The sequence below is a fragment of the Wolffia australiana genome, chromosome 2 (genome assembly GCF_029677425.1).
Source record: "Wolffia australiana isolate 7733 chromosome 2, ASM2967742v1".
NCBI classification, from domain to species: Eukaryota; Viridiplantae; Streptophyta; class Magnoliopsida; order Alismatales; family Araceae; genus Wolffia; species Wolffia australiana.
The window spans coordinates 83,850-95,969 of record NC_135836.1 but is presented as its reverse complement, the minus strand read 5'-3'; the positions used below and the strand labels follow the sequence as shown (position 1 = coordinate 95,969).

The 12,120-nt window shown below is 40.4% G+C and overlaps 1 protein-coding gene across 1 annotated transcript; it reads left to right on the top strand.

Moving 5' to 3' along the window:
- The first annotated feature begins 426 nt into the window (after positions 1–426).
- On the top strand, positions 427–11,843 carry LOH1 (RNA-binding CRS1 / YhbY (CRM) domain protein). Its single transcript, XM_078591545.1, has 6 exons — positions 427–839; positions 935–1,007; positions 1,781–1,914; positions 8,043–8,367; positions 9,199–9,606; positions 11,179–11,843. Exons 1-6 carry the CDS (start codon positions 607–609, stop codon positions 11,710–11,712), a joined length of 1,707 nt encoding a protein of 568 aa, XP_078447671.1. The 5' UTR covers positions 427–606; the 3' UTR covers positions 11,713–11,843.
- The last annotated feature ends 277 nt before the right edge of the window (positions 11,844–12,120 follow it).

Genomic DNA, 12,120 nt, shown 5'->3' with positions numbered 1-12,120 from the left:
ATTTACATGATCATACCTCATATCGTGAATGAGAGTTTTTTTAAAGATATAAAAGGGGCATCAGATAAACTTAAGGATATGTATGAACCCTGAAAGTAATCAAAGACATTATTATATAGTTGTAATAAAACATTTTGTTCATTTAAACAATGGACAAAACTCTGCAGGAAATATGTATTTTTAGTTGATAAATATTCAATTATTGTTGAATTCTTTCTTGTTGTGCCTAACACTTTTTGTCCAAGATGAAAATCAGAATGATTCCTTACAGTTTTACTTGTTGATTCACTAATGAGTTTGAAGTGAGGATTCCCTCTTGTTTAGCACTAGTTTAGTCATCATCTTAGTAACATTATTCCTGGCAACTTACAAGGAGCGAAATATAAGATAATAAATTAGTTTCCTCCTCAAGCAGTTTTTGGCATGAACACCAACATCACAGTTTGTCCTTGCATCGTCGCCGAATTCAGATTTCTTCCATTTTCCTCGCGCCCGATCTCCATTTCAACTTGATTTGGGGTTAAATGCTCTCCACTCTCCATCGGAGTTCAATCCGCCCTCCTCGCATCCTCATCTCAGTTTGCCCTTGCATCGTCGCCGATCGCCATGATGAGGGCCGCCAGAGCAGGCGTCTATGCCACAAACCCACTGTCTCCCCGCTCGGTATGGTCTATCTCTTCGCCGGTCATCGACGACGCACTTCCGAGGAAGGTGTCTCTTTTCTCGGCCCATGTCTGTTCTAGCTCCGTTGAATCTCCGGCCCGAAAATGGGCGAGGGCTGGTGATACTGCGCGGCATTATGGACGGTGCTATCGGGATCGTTCAACGGCAACGCTCAGGTTCATCTTTTGCGCCTCCTCTTAATGGTGGTCGTGCTTTGAGCTCTCCTGCTCGATTCTTACGCTCGAATTCTCATGCTTTCTGTTCCCGCCAGCTTGCTCTTGGACTTGATGGGGTTGTGTTGTACTCGTGCTGGAACGATAGCGGGTGCTTATTCCTCAAACCAGGTGCAGTTCGCTGCTCTATGTTATTACGTTTGAATTTCATGTTAATAGTAGAAATCCAAACTCCGATAGATGGCAACGCCCGCGTTTCTGCTGTCCGAGATCCATACATGGCTGCATAAGTCACGGCCTGTTCGGGAAGTTTAGTTTTAGGTGATACCTTCGCAGTTTATAGTCTCTGAAACTAATTGTTTCTCCATCCGAGTCAAGCCTTGAGCGTAGTATTTTTGTTTTGGCTGTTCATCCGCTTTGAGATCATTTTAACTGAACTCGAGGCGACGAATTGAACTTTGTCTCTGTCATCATTGATCTCTGGATCTTCTTAATGCCAATGATTATGAACCGAGTTCTATATCGTGATATTTATTTTAGTTCAACCTAATCCTTACGCGAGCCACGTTATATATCTGGCTAAATATGGCCACGTTCCTATGGAAAAGAAAAACATTTTTCGCACATTCAAGGCCCATATACTAATTTATTAGTCGTGACTTTTTTTTAATCGTTCATGCTTTTCATGTATTCTTTCATGCTTATGAGGTGATAAATGTTTTAGAGTGAAGATAACTAGGAACATACCTCTGCCTTCTGGTTGCCTTTCTGTTCTTCATGCAATTGCATGGTCCTCGGTCGTTGTCTCTTTCCGGGCTGCTTTATTTGCATAAAAAGGGATATGAACGATCTTTATCTCTCTATTAGAAAATACTTATTAAATCCTTACTTTGACCGATCCATGCGCTGCTGGTCATTTGACAATTATTTCAAGGTTCTTGCAGATTAATGGTCTTACGGCGAGGCTTGCCGCGTCAAAGGTGGCCCTCTATGCGCCTGGATACCCCCTTATGAAGCAAATTTCCCCAGTGAATTCACGGGTTGGAGCTTTTATTTGTGCGGTTCCCTCTCGTCTTGGGTAGACTTCTTTTTTTTTTTCCCTCACAGTCGACTGACGTTTTGTATCAACCTTTTCTAATTTTTGTCTCACTTCGGAAGGTTTAGGTTTGCTGTGTTGATCGTCTTTCCTACTTAATTTATGAGGGTTCTCGTGACCAAATATTCTATTTGTCTCCTTGTGTATCTACTTCAGTCTGAGCCATCAAGGATCAAGTTCTTTTCTTTTGGAGTTTGTTGAACTTTCTATCAATTTCAACATCCTGTCAATTTTATGACGCTATTTGACTTCTGATAGAAGTCATTGACGTTGATGAGTGCAAAACATATTTCAGATCTTTCCCTGTAGAATACGGAACTAGTCGTTTCATCTGAAAACTTTAATTAAATTTTTTCCACTTCTACTATGTTCTGACCATTTTAAAATTGTGGAGATAGTTTAGTTCTCAAAATCTTGGTGTATATTACTTTCGCAGGCCAAAACATGGGTTTTTTGCCTCATTCTCTCTGCCCGAATGATGAAAATTTTATATTTCCATTCTAGGGCAGTTATCTTTTGGTCATGAGTCTTTAAAAGGTTGAGATCATAGTGCAACTCTTACCTCTAACTCTTTGATTCATATGAATTATCTGTGCTAAGGTCGATTCCCTTGCTTTACTGTTGTTGCTATATTGCGAACTTTCCTATGTGTCGGAATTAGGGTAATTGTGTAATATCTCTTTTTAGGTTTCTTACTCCTACGTAAGGGTAGGGAACCCTTAGTGTTAGGCGAATTTGACTTTTTTCTTCTTCTTTGTCCCCCACTCCCAGGGATGTGGGGTTCCTCCTACAGTCTCTTCTCTCTCCATCTCCCACTCTTTTTTATTTCTTTCACTTCCATACTGAATCACCTTCCTAAGGAGTCAACAGCGTGTGATCTCTGTTCTTGTTGATAACTTGAACTGGCCTGAACAGATGTCTAGCCTGATGAATAAATAGTTCATGCCTTGTTTCTGGGTTGATTTTTCCGCACGCCCGTGTGATTATGCGAGTTTATTTCTGGGTTGATTCTACCATACACCCGTTTAATTATGAGAGCTCATTCCTGGGTTGATTTTATGACTCTCCTATGCAATTTTTGTAATTAAATGAGTTCATTTATGGGTTGATTTTTATCACACTCCCCTGCGAGGTCTGATCCTCTGTCAAGTTCATGGATGATCATTCCTCTTCTGGTCAGATTCTGATATGTATCTGATTGTTTCCCGTTTAACTTTAGTGTCAATGAACTGCGTCCCTACCCATGTGATAACTGATGAGGGGAGTTAATTTGACCACTTGAATTGGATTCATTAAAATGATTCTGTGCTGAAATGATGAAAAGCGAGCACAGTCTTGCGGCCTTAGCATAGATGGAATAGAGCCACAAATAGTTGCAAGTCATTATTCTTGAAGAGGAATGCATGAAGATGTTATTATCACTAGTAACAATGTCTAATTTGAATGAATCAAAGTTCAAGAAACTCCCAGGGACAATGTAGATGGTAATCAATAAGGAATTAGGTTCAGCTCCTCCTCGATCTCCGGGCGGTCCTCCCTCCTGGTCGAACTCCTCCCGCTCATGCAGCAGGCGAACTCCCCTCCCCCTGCTCATGACTCCTCGGCCCTAACCGTCGAGACTTCTTTCCAAGAAAAATGATTAGCTGCCTATACCTGAGTGGTTCGCCTTTATTTATAGGGCTAAGACGCCACTCTTCCCTTTTTTAGTCAATTGGTCTGGTCAAAAGTCCGTTGACCAGATCTGTATCTCCTTCTCTGATATTTCTTAGAATAGAGTCTATCAGAAGATCAGAGGAAATATTCTTGAAGCAAGATACAAAACCCAATTGGCACTCATACTAGAGCATGAACTGATGTAAAACTTGTAGAGTCTCCTAAAGAACTTCGAGCTTGTCAGCAAGTGAAAAAACTCGAATGATGAAAATGAAATCTGATGCTTTCATACAGAGAAAGGGTTAGGCGGGTAGGCTTAACTACCCTGACATATTGAACTCAATGACATAAGTATTCTACCTGGGTCCACAAGGGCATACATAACATATTCTGCGTTGACATTTCTAACGAAACATCGCAGAGCATAACACCCTCTCTAGTTGAAGAATGGATGTTTGTCTCTCAAGGCTTTGAGAGTACATGCCAAAATGACTTACAGGAGAGTCCTGTTGTCTGTAGGTGTGCTGTATTTGACAGGATTGTGAGCAATACTGATGTCAGATTTGCTATTGCAAAGAAATTGGTCAGGCTTTGGATAACTGGTCTTCACATCTTCCAGCAGTCCCTTTATCCAGATGTATTTGACACTAGTGACATTGCACAAAATTCAGCTTCTGCACTTTTGTGAACTACTGATGTAGATCTTGAAGAAACATCAACATCGTTCCTTAGGAAATGAGTAGAAACTGTCAAATGAATCCCGGTACAGGGTACCGTCCGAGAGAACAAATGTGCATGATAGAGAGGAAGAGACGCGAGGAGACATTCGGTGGAGATGACAACATGAAGGAACGAGAGATCTAGAAGACGAGCTCCCTTCTCTGGATTGCAGGCCGGCTCCTGCTCCCCAACCTCCAGTTGCAGTCTGCAACTGACTCTTGAGAACTAAATCTTCCATGCCCTTTCTCTGGCCTCTCCCTTTATTTATATCTTCCAAGTCTTCTTATTGGACGAGTCTTCTTTTCCTTCTTTGGTAATTCTTGGAAAAGAAGCGACTCGTATCAGCAACAACCCCTTGTTTCTTGCTCCGAGATAAGTCTACCTCCTAGGAAGAGGCAGTAGCCTGTATTGTGATAAACTCCCTGTGGAGAATCAAGAATATGAAGTAGAAATATCCATGATGAACTGTGAGATGAACAACCAAATGTTGCATGAGAAGTTGGGGAATAGAAAGTGAGAGTATACGGAGAGAGGAGAAGAGACAGAAGTCGGAGGAACAAATGAATATGTGAAGGATAGTTCTGGAACTCTGCTGGACCAGTCTTGTTCCACTGGTCAGGCAGGATCTCTGCCCATACTGCGACCTGAGTTTTTCCAGCTACTTGATTTCCTGGCTGTTCTGTTTGACCAGTTTGACTGCCATCTCTTTCCATGTACTGATGCCGCTTCTTTTTCTTGAGCATTCGATATTATTTTGGGCCTTTATCATTGTGGAGTAGCGATCATCAAGAGAACCTATATAATCTACATAAAAATCCATCTTTACTGTTGGATGCTTTCCCTTTGAACGTTATACACAAGCCATCAGTTCCCTTCATGGATCTGGAGAGACTGTGCTGCTTTTAATAGATGTGTCGAGGGTTGTGCAAATATCGACTAAGTAGATTCATCAAATTGGAAAGATCTGTTTGGTGTAGGGTACTGTTTCTGTGTAGATAAACCAATTCTCTGCTGAATTGTCAAGATGTATGGAGATCAGTTGCATTTTGTCATGATCAAACATAGGATGCATGCGAAAATGCCGTTCCACACACGTAATCCATCCGTCTGCATTTTCCCCCAGAAAAAAATGGCAGATCTCCGCATTGAAATGGTTATTATCTAACCTTATGTCATAAGGAGGAACTTCTTGCGGTCCTCGTGGTTGTCTGGCAAATGCTTCTCCCTCAAGCACCGGAGTATGAGGTCGTTGAATGCCATTAATACGAATATTGATGCTCGCGATCTGCTCCATCAAGTGTTCAAGACCATTAGTCGTTCTCCTTTGGATTTCCAAATCTGACTGATCCTCCCTCGGATCTTGCTCCATGCTGCGAATAGGCCGAGAATCGTCGGCTCTGATACCAGTGATATTGATCCCAGGTGGATCCTCAACAATAATTCAAGAAAATTGTTATTGAATGTTCCAATCCAACAATGTCCCGATTTGTGACACAGAAGACCAGTCGAACAATCAAGAAGATGATAGAGAGAGAGAAAGGAGAATAGAGAGAATGTAGGGTAGTGCACGGAGCTCAGCTGCTCCAGCCGTCCTCTCCCCTTCTGGACAGAGAATCTCTCGCCCAATCCGTTTCTTGAAAATGCCGAAAGAAAAACCTGTCCCTTGCTTGAGGATGGGAAGTTATTTACATTGGTTTTTTTCCTGCCCTGTCTCCTGCTCTAGGAGCGAATGGCCGCCTGCCTTTCCTTTCGGGGGCGTTTCTTGTAAGTCCTTGGGAGGTTTGTAGCAGGTACATCGATGAGTTTTCCTAACATGGTCCTAAGATAACCTCTTTTGTACAGTTTAATATTTAACTTTATTGGACGGGAGTACCAATTGGATGGAAATCTAGTAGGAACCGCCCTATCACGGATATAAGGCACTGGAAGAATAGACCCATAGAGGAGGTCCTGTTTTGTTGTAAGTGAGTCACGTTTTGTGAGTACATCAAATAAGGAGGCATCCATTGGAAAGGTTATCAACCAAGAGTCTTCTGGTACGTTCATTTAGGATTCTTCCCGCATGAACCGATCTCTTCTTGCTCTGTCCATTGCTATCCCTACCTTTAGCTTTGTTACAATCCTTAACCCCCTTCATTCTTGTCTAACTGCATTTGAAACGACCCTCAGACTATCATACATCATCATTGCAAGGGGATCTATAGAGACATCATCTGAAACCGTTAGGTATTCGTGACAAGCTTGGAAGCCTGTTCCAGTTAGGAGATCTTTCATGTGACTGAATAATTCTCTTAGAAGCTTAATGCCTAAATTTGTTTTATTAGTCCTAACACCAGGAGTAACAAGAAACCTTTTTAAAATTTGAGAATACTATTAATAGCCTTTTTGTATCTTAGAATAACACAGAAGCACATTTAAGTGCTCTGGGGGCAAGTTTATCTTGGTGTTGTTGATGGGCATAGCTTGTGATTACCCAACAATTCTTGGACTGAGATCATTTTTCGGTCCGATTTGGACATGGAATTGATCTAGTTTATCAATCAGAAATTTCCAGTGTAAGGTGAAGGTTGCCAGTCCATTTATTAGTTGGATTCCGGTCAAAACCACTTCTCCGAAAAAGGTTTGGCAGATGGCCATCAAACAAAAGATCCATTGAATGTTCCAATTCATCTCCTAATTTTTCTCACCAACTTCACTTTGCCGGGTTGTATTCACATACTAGGTTTCGTGAATGATACCATGTTCCTTGAAAATTTTATTGTGATGTACGTTTCTCTGAAACTGATTCCTGATTATTGAGCGTTACAATTCTTTCACAAAAAATAAATTATGGAGCATTACAATTACATAATGTCCAAAGTTTTGGGCTTATGTTTTAATAGGTAGATCCTGCTGAACTGGATGTGGCTATCAAAAAAAATTAAAATCAACCGAAATCCTGTAAAGTTCATGCCAGGATTGGGACCCCATATATCGTTGTGGATGTGAAATGGGAGTCTTCTTCTTGTAAAAGGTAAATAATAAAGAAATTTCTGATTGGAAAGTTGATATATCTCACGCGCAACATGTTGCTAAAAGAAATATATATATATATATATTATATTTTTCCGTGTTTTTCAGTTTCTTTTCATACCCTTATGTCTCTCATCTTGTAATTATCTCCATTACCTTTGGATTTAGCAGTATGGATTTAGCCCGATTGGTCAAGTTCTGGGGCTTATCCAACTTCCTCAGTTCTCTTCAATGAAGTGATTTTGTTCTTGCTTCATCTGTCTCCCTCGTGTGAGTTTTCACGGGGGAGGGAGTCTGGCATTTTTCCTATGTAATGTTCATCCTTATCCTGTGGGATGATGTCAAGACAAGCATAAAAGTGAATTAACCAAATCGTTCATTCTGGCTTTCATTTCCCAAGTCAAGGGGGAGCCTCCTCAAATAGTCTGATGTAGGGAGTCGGGCATTTTTCCTATGCTCTGTTCATCCTTATCCTGTGGGATGATGTCAAGACATGCACAAAAAGTGAATTCACTAAATCAATCATTCCGGCTCTCATTTCGCCATGGATTACTATTTGAAGGAGAAAGCAAAACAAAAATGTCAAGGAACAAGAACGCTTTATTCTGTAATCGTGTTTATTTAAGAGAATCAACAGATTAATGATGTGTTATCTATATGTCCTAAAGCTCAATTTCTATGTTAAGTTCATTGGTACAATTGTCTGATGAACCTCATTTTTGCAGGGGGTGTTCTAATTTTTCTAACAAGGCTGGCGGTCAAAGATTTACAAACATGTCCATCTTTGCAGAAAAATGGATGCTCTCTACGAGATTGTTTTGTACTCACACGAGCCAAAAGCTCAATGCTGTTATGCCTCAGGCTAAGATGCCAGAAACAAATTCTGCAGAAATTTTATCGTCTGACAACAAAAGCAGCTCCCGACCAAAGAGGAAAAAGTTGAAAGGGAAAAGAGCAGTCGTGAGATGGCTCAAATTCTTCAGATGGAAAAAGAAAAAGGAGTACAATAGGTTAACTGTGGAAGAAAAAATACTCTACAAGCTGCGAAAGGTAGTTTTTTTTCAGCTGGTGCTTTCATTTTATATTTCATTGTCTCCTTCCTGTTGTGTGGGCGACTCATTTCTGAGTCCCTTATATGCAAACTATGGGCGGAAGAAGCGAAATGAAATTTGTCTCTTGCACAAAAATATTTAGGTGCTTACCCCTCTTATTGTTTTTGAGTTACCTGCATCTTTATTCACAAAGAAAAGTGATAAAAGTCGTCCTCACAAGTAGGTTTGACCATTATACGATTCTCCTTAAATCCCCACAGAAGATATCTATCAGAAATGAAGCTCAAAGGTGTTATTCAAAGAGGGCATGTGTGACACACTAAGGATGTGCCTCAACTGACTTATAAATACGAGGCGTTGGTTGTCTTCTGAATGTCAGGGTGAGGTTCTGTTTTTTGAAGAAAATTTCAGGGTGTGGTTCTTACTTAGTATTCCCTTGCCAGATCTGATCTGGATTTCTATGTTTGAACATCTTGATCTCTTCCCTGATTCTGAAACGGGTAGTATATTAAGGAGTAGGTTACTCTGATTGTGCGTCAACATCTTCTGCATCATTAATTCAAAAAAAAAACATCTTCTGCATCATGCGCATCCGTTAAATTTGACTACATTATGTTCAACACACGGACACCAACTTTTCACAATAAAATGGCCCACTCATTCTCTATTTGATAAAAAACTTTCTTCTCTTCAGCATTGTGTTTTCCGATGTCGATGGTAAATCAGAGCATCTGTTCTCCTATTTGTGGAAAAACAATACTTGCATTTTTGTGGTTTTTTGAAAAATAAAAATCTTTATGTTTATTTACCATCCCCGGGAATGACACAGGCTAAGAAGAAGGAAGGGCGGTTAAGTGAGGCATTGCAGAAGATTGAGCCTCTGGAAGAAGCAGGGGAGATAACTCATGATCCAGAAGTGCTCACCCCGGAGGAACACTTCTACTTGCTCAAGATGGGCCGGAAGAGCAAGAACTATGTGCCCGTCGGTAGGCGGGGGGTCTTTCAGGGGGTGATCCTGAACATGCATCTGCACTGGAAAAAACACCAGACCCTCAAGGTTATTGTTAAGACCTTCACCCTCCCAGAAGTTAGAGACATCGCAGCTGAGCTGGCGAGGCTCACAGGTGGCATTGTGCTTGAGATCCAAGAGGACACCATCATCATGTACAGGGGGAAGAACTATGTGCAGCCCCCGCCGGAGATCATGTCCCCCAGGGCCACCCTCACGCGAAAGAAGGTATTCATTCGACTAAGGAATCCATGTTAGTCATACCCTTTATTCATTTTTTGTCATTCTTTTATGCCATCTAGAACACCACTAAAATTTCCCGTTCTTGGAATTTTTTATGTTCACAGTCAGATTTCTTCGATGCTCAAAATATTAGCCTGATATTAGCTCGTAAACCATATAGGTCATTTGCATAACATATTTATCTGATTCAAACTGAAGTTTCTAATTCTTGAACTTTTTTTGATTAGATCATTGTTTAATATTACCTCTGTTCTTAAGAGATTTGTGTGGAACATACTCTAATAAGTAAAGTTCTGCTGACTCCGAATACATTCCTGACAGTTTAAAATCATCTTCTGTCGGGGGTTCGCAATAGAGTTGACGGTGGTAGATCAAATGCAAAAACAATGAGTGGGAAGGAATTTGACAATTTGCCGTACCTCTGCAATTCGCTACCTCCTGGTTCAGTTGAACTCAGATTTTCTTATATTAGCAAGGGCACATGCCAGAAACACTCTTTCTTTCTTTACACTGGGTAAGCTGGGTTTCTCTTTGTGCTTCCACTGGTATGCCACTGCTGGTGACGTATCAAATACCTTCTTGTCGGCAAAGAACCTACCATTTTTATTGAGCCTCCTCTTTCTTCTCTCCAAAAGAAATAAAACTGAATTTTGAGATTCATTCAGTTTTGCTTTTGTTCCCAATGTTATTTTAATGTCGAATATGCAAAATGTTGAGAATTAAACCAATAAGCTTTCAGAAAAATGCATTTCCTTTCTCGGAAAGAGCATTTTTACTTCTCCTTTTCAAATTTTTTTTTTCTACTTCCTTCTCATTCTTTTTCTTCCGTGGTGAAAACTAGTTTTCATATTCATGTAGTTTTCAACCGATTTGCTTGCTTCTTCGGAGTTTCCTCTGTTATTAATCATTTAAGCATGGTTTTTTCTTGAAAGCCAGTTGCTATTAAATAGTACTTTCCAATCTGAGAAGAGTATGCCATTTCTTCATCCGTCTCATTTTACTTCATCTTCTGAAAAAAGTGAATTTTCAGATTCACGCATTTTCAAAATCAGATTATGACTAGTTCTCTTCTCAAAAGGTTACCCTGACATTCTCTCTACAACTAAAAATTCTGTAGCAAAATGTAGTTTATAATTAAACGCTGTTTTGGGTCGGAGGGAAATGATTGGGGGACCATTTCGGTCATATATGTATCTTGAATGTACATATTTTCCATTGTTAATGGTAGCAGGTTGACCACCGATGAAGGGTGGTCTTCCTTATTTTCTTTAAAAAAAAAAATTAAACGCTGTTCCTCATGGGGTAGAACATACCATTTTATTCAGTTCTGTCATTCTTCTTCCTCTTCTGAAGAAAAATTGAAATTTGAGATTTTTGCCTCTTTAGAATTCATATTATGATTTGTTTGTTTGTTGTTTTAAGTTATTTTACATGTAAACCTTATACCTGTTCCAACTTTTGTGGAAATCAATAATGAATCATCAAAGATATTCATCAGGGAAGAGGAGCACATACCATTTCTTCATCCTTCTCATTCTCTACCTTTAACATATCCAGGCTCTGGACAAGTCCAAGCACAGAGATGCTCTGCGAGCTGTGCAGAAGTATATTCCAAGGCTGGAGGAGGAGATGGAGGCCCTCTCCCTGGCGGCAAGAGCCCAAGCCCAGCTCGGAGCTTCCGTTAGTGATGCTGAGGCCACACTAGAAGAGAATGGAGGTGGATCTGAAGGCTGTGTGTACAAACAGGTGCATCATTCAGGAGTAGAAGAAGAGAAAGCTGGAGAGGCAACAACTGAATCTGAGGAGATGATTTCAGATTCTGAGGACTTGTCAGATATTTATGAGACAGAGGATTCTGATGAGGACGAGGCAAAGAAACTTGAGGGCGATCGACATCTCCCCCTATATCTGGCTACAATTGAGGATTTCTTTGCAGACCAGAAGAGGGCCGGAGAAGAAGCTGTTCCATCTAAGAGGCCATCGTGCTCTTTGGAGGTGGAAGAAGAATCAAAGGAGGTTGACGAGATAGACAGAATGTTTCTGCAGGCTACGAGGCTCCTGAGGAGGAAAGGCCGGGGAAAGGGGGGATGAATATTACTAGTTGGAGTTAAAAGCCTACTTCCTCTGTGGCCCAGGAAAAAAGATGTACAAGGTACTTTCATCAGCTTCATTACTTGTGAAACTAATTTTATGGAAGTTCATTGGAGCGAAAAGTTGATAGATCCCAAGATCGTAATCTATTCTGGTCTAAAAAAGATTGCTACTGGCTATCTTAAGAACTGGAACTTAAAATGCACCTCAGTATTCATTGGACATTTATTAATTTTTTTTTTATTTAAAGTTGTGTTAAAGGAAAACGAAATAATCATCTTGGGCTGGCTACTGTTATTGTGTTATTGGATGTCCAGTACTGGAATACAAAAAATCTTCGTTAACAAAAAATGAACTTCATGAGCACGTCTGTATGTGCATATTATATTTGTTATAATTTAAGCCTAA

Bases quoted from the DNA above. Each gene is read 5' to 3' on its own strand.
- LOH1 (XM_078591545.1), top strand. From the start codon at position 607: ATGATGAGGGCCGCCAGAGCAGGCGTCTATGCCACAAACCCACTGTCT. The intron at 840-934 runs GTTCATCTTTTG...TGTTCCCGCCAG, and splicing joins CGTTCAACGGCAACGCTCAG to CTTGCTCTTGGACTTGATGG. The intron at 9,607-11,178 runs GTATTCATTCGA...TAACATATCCAG, and splicing joins CCACCCTCACGCGAAAGAAG to GCTCTGGACAAGTCCAAGCA.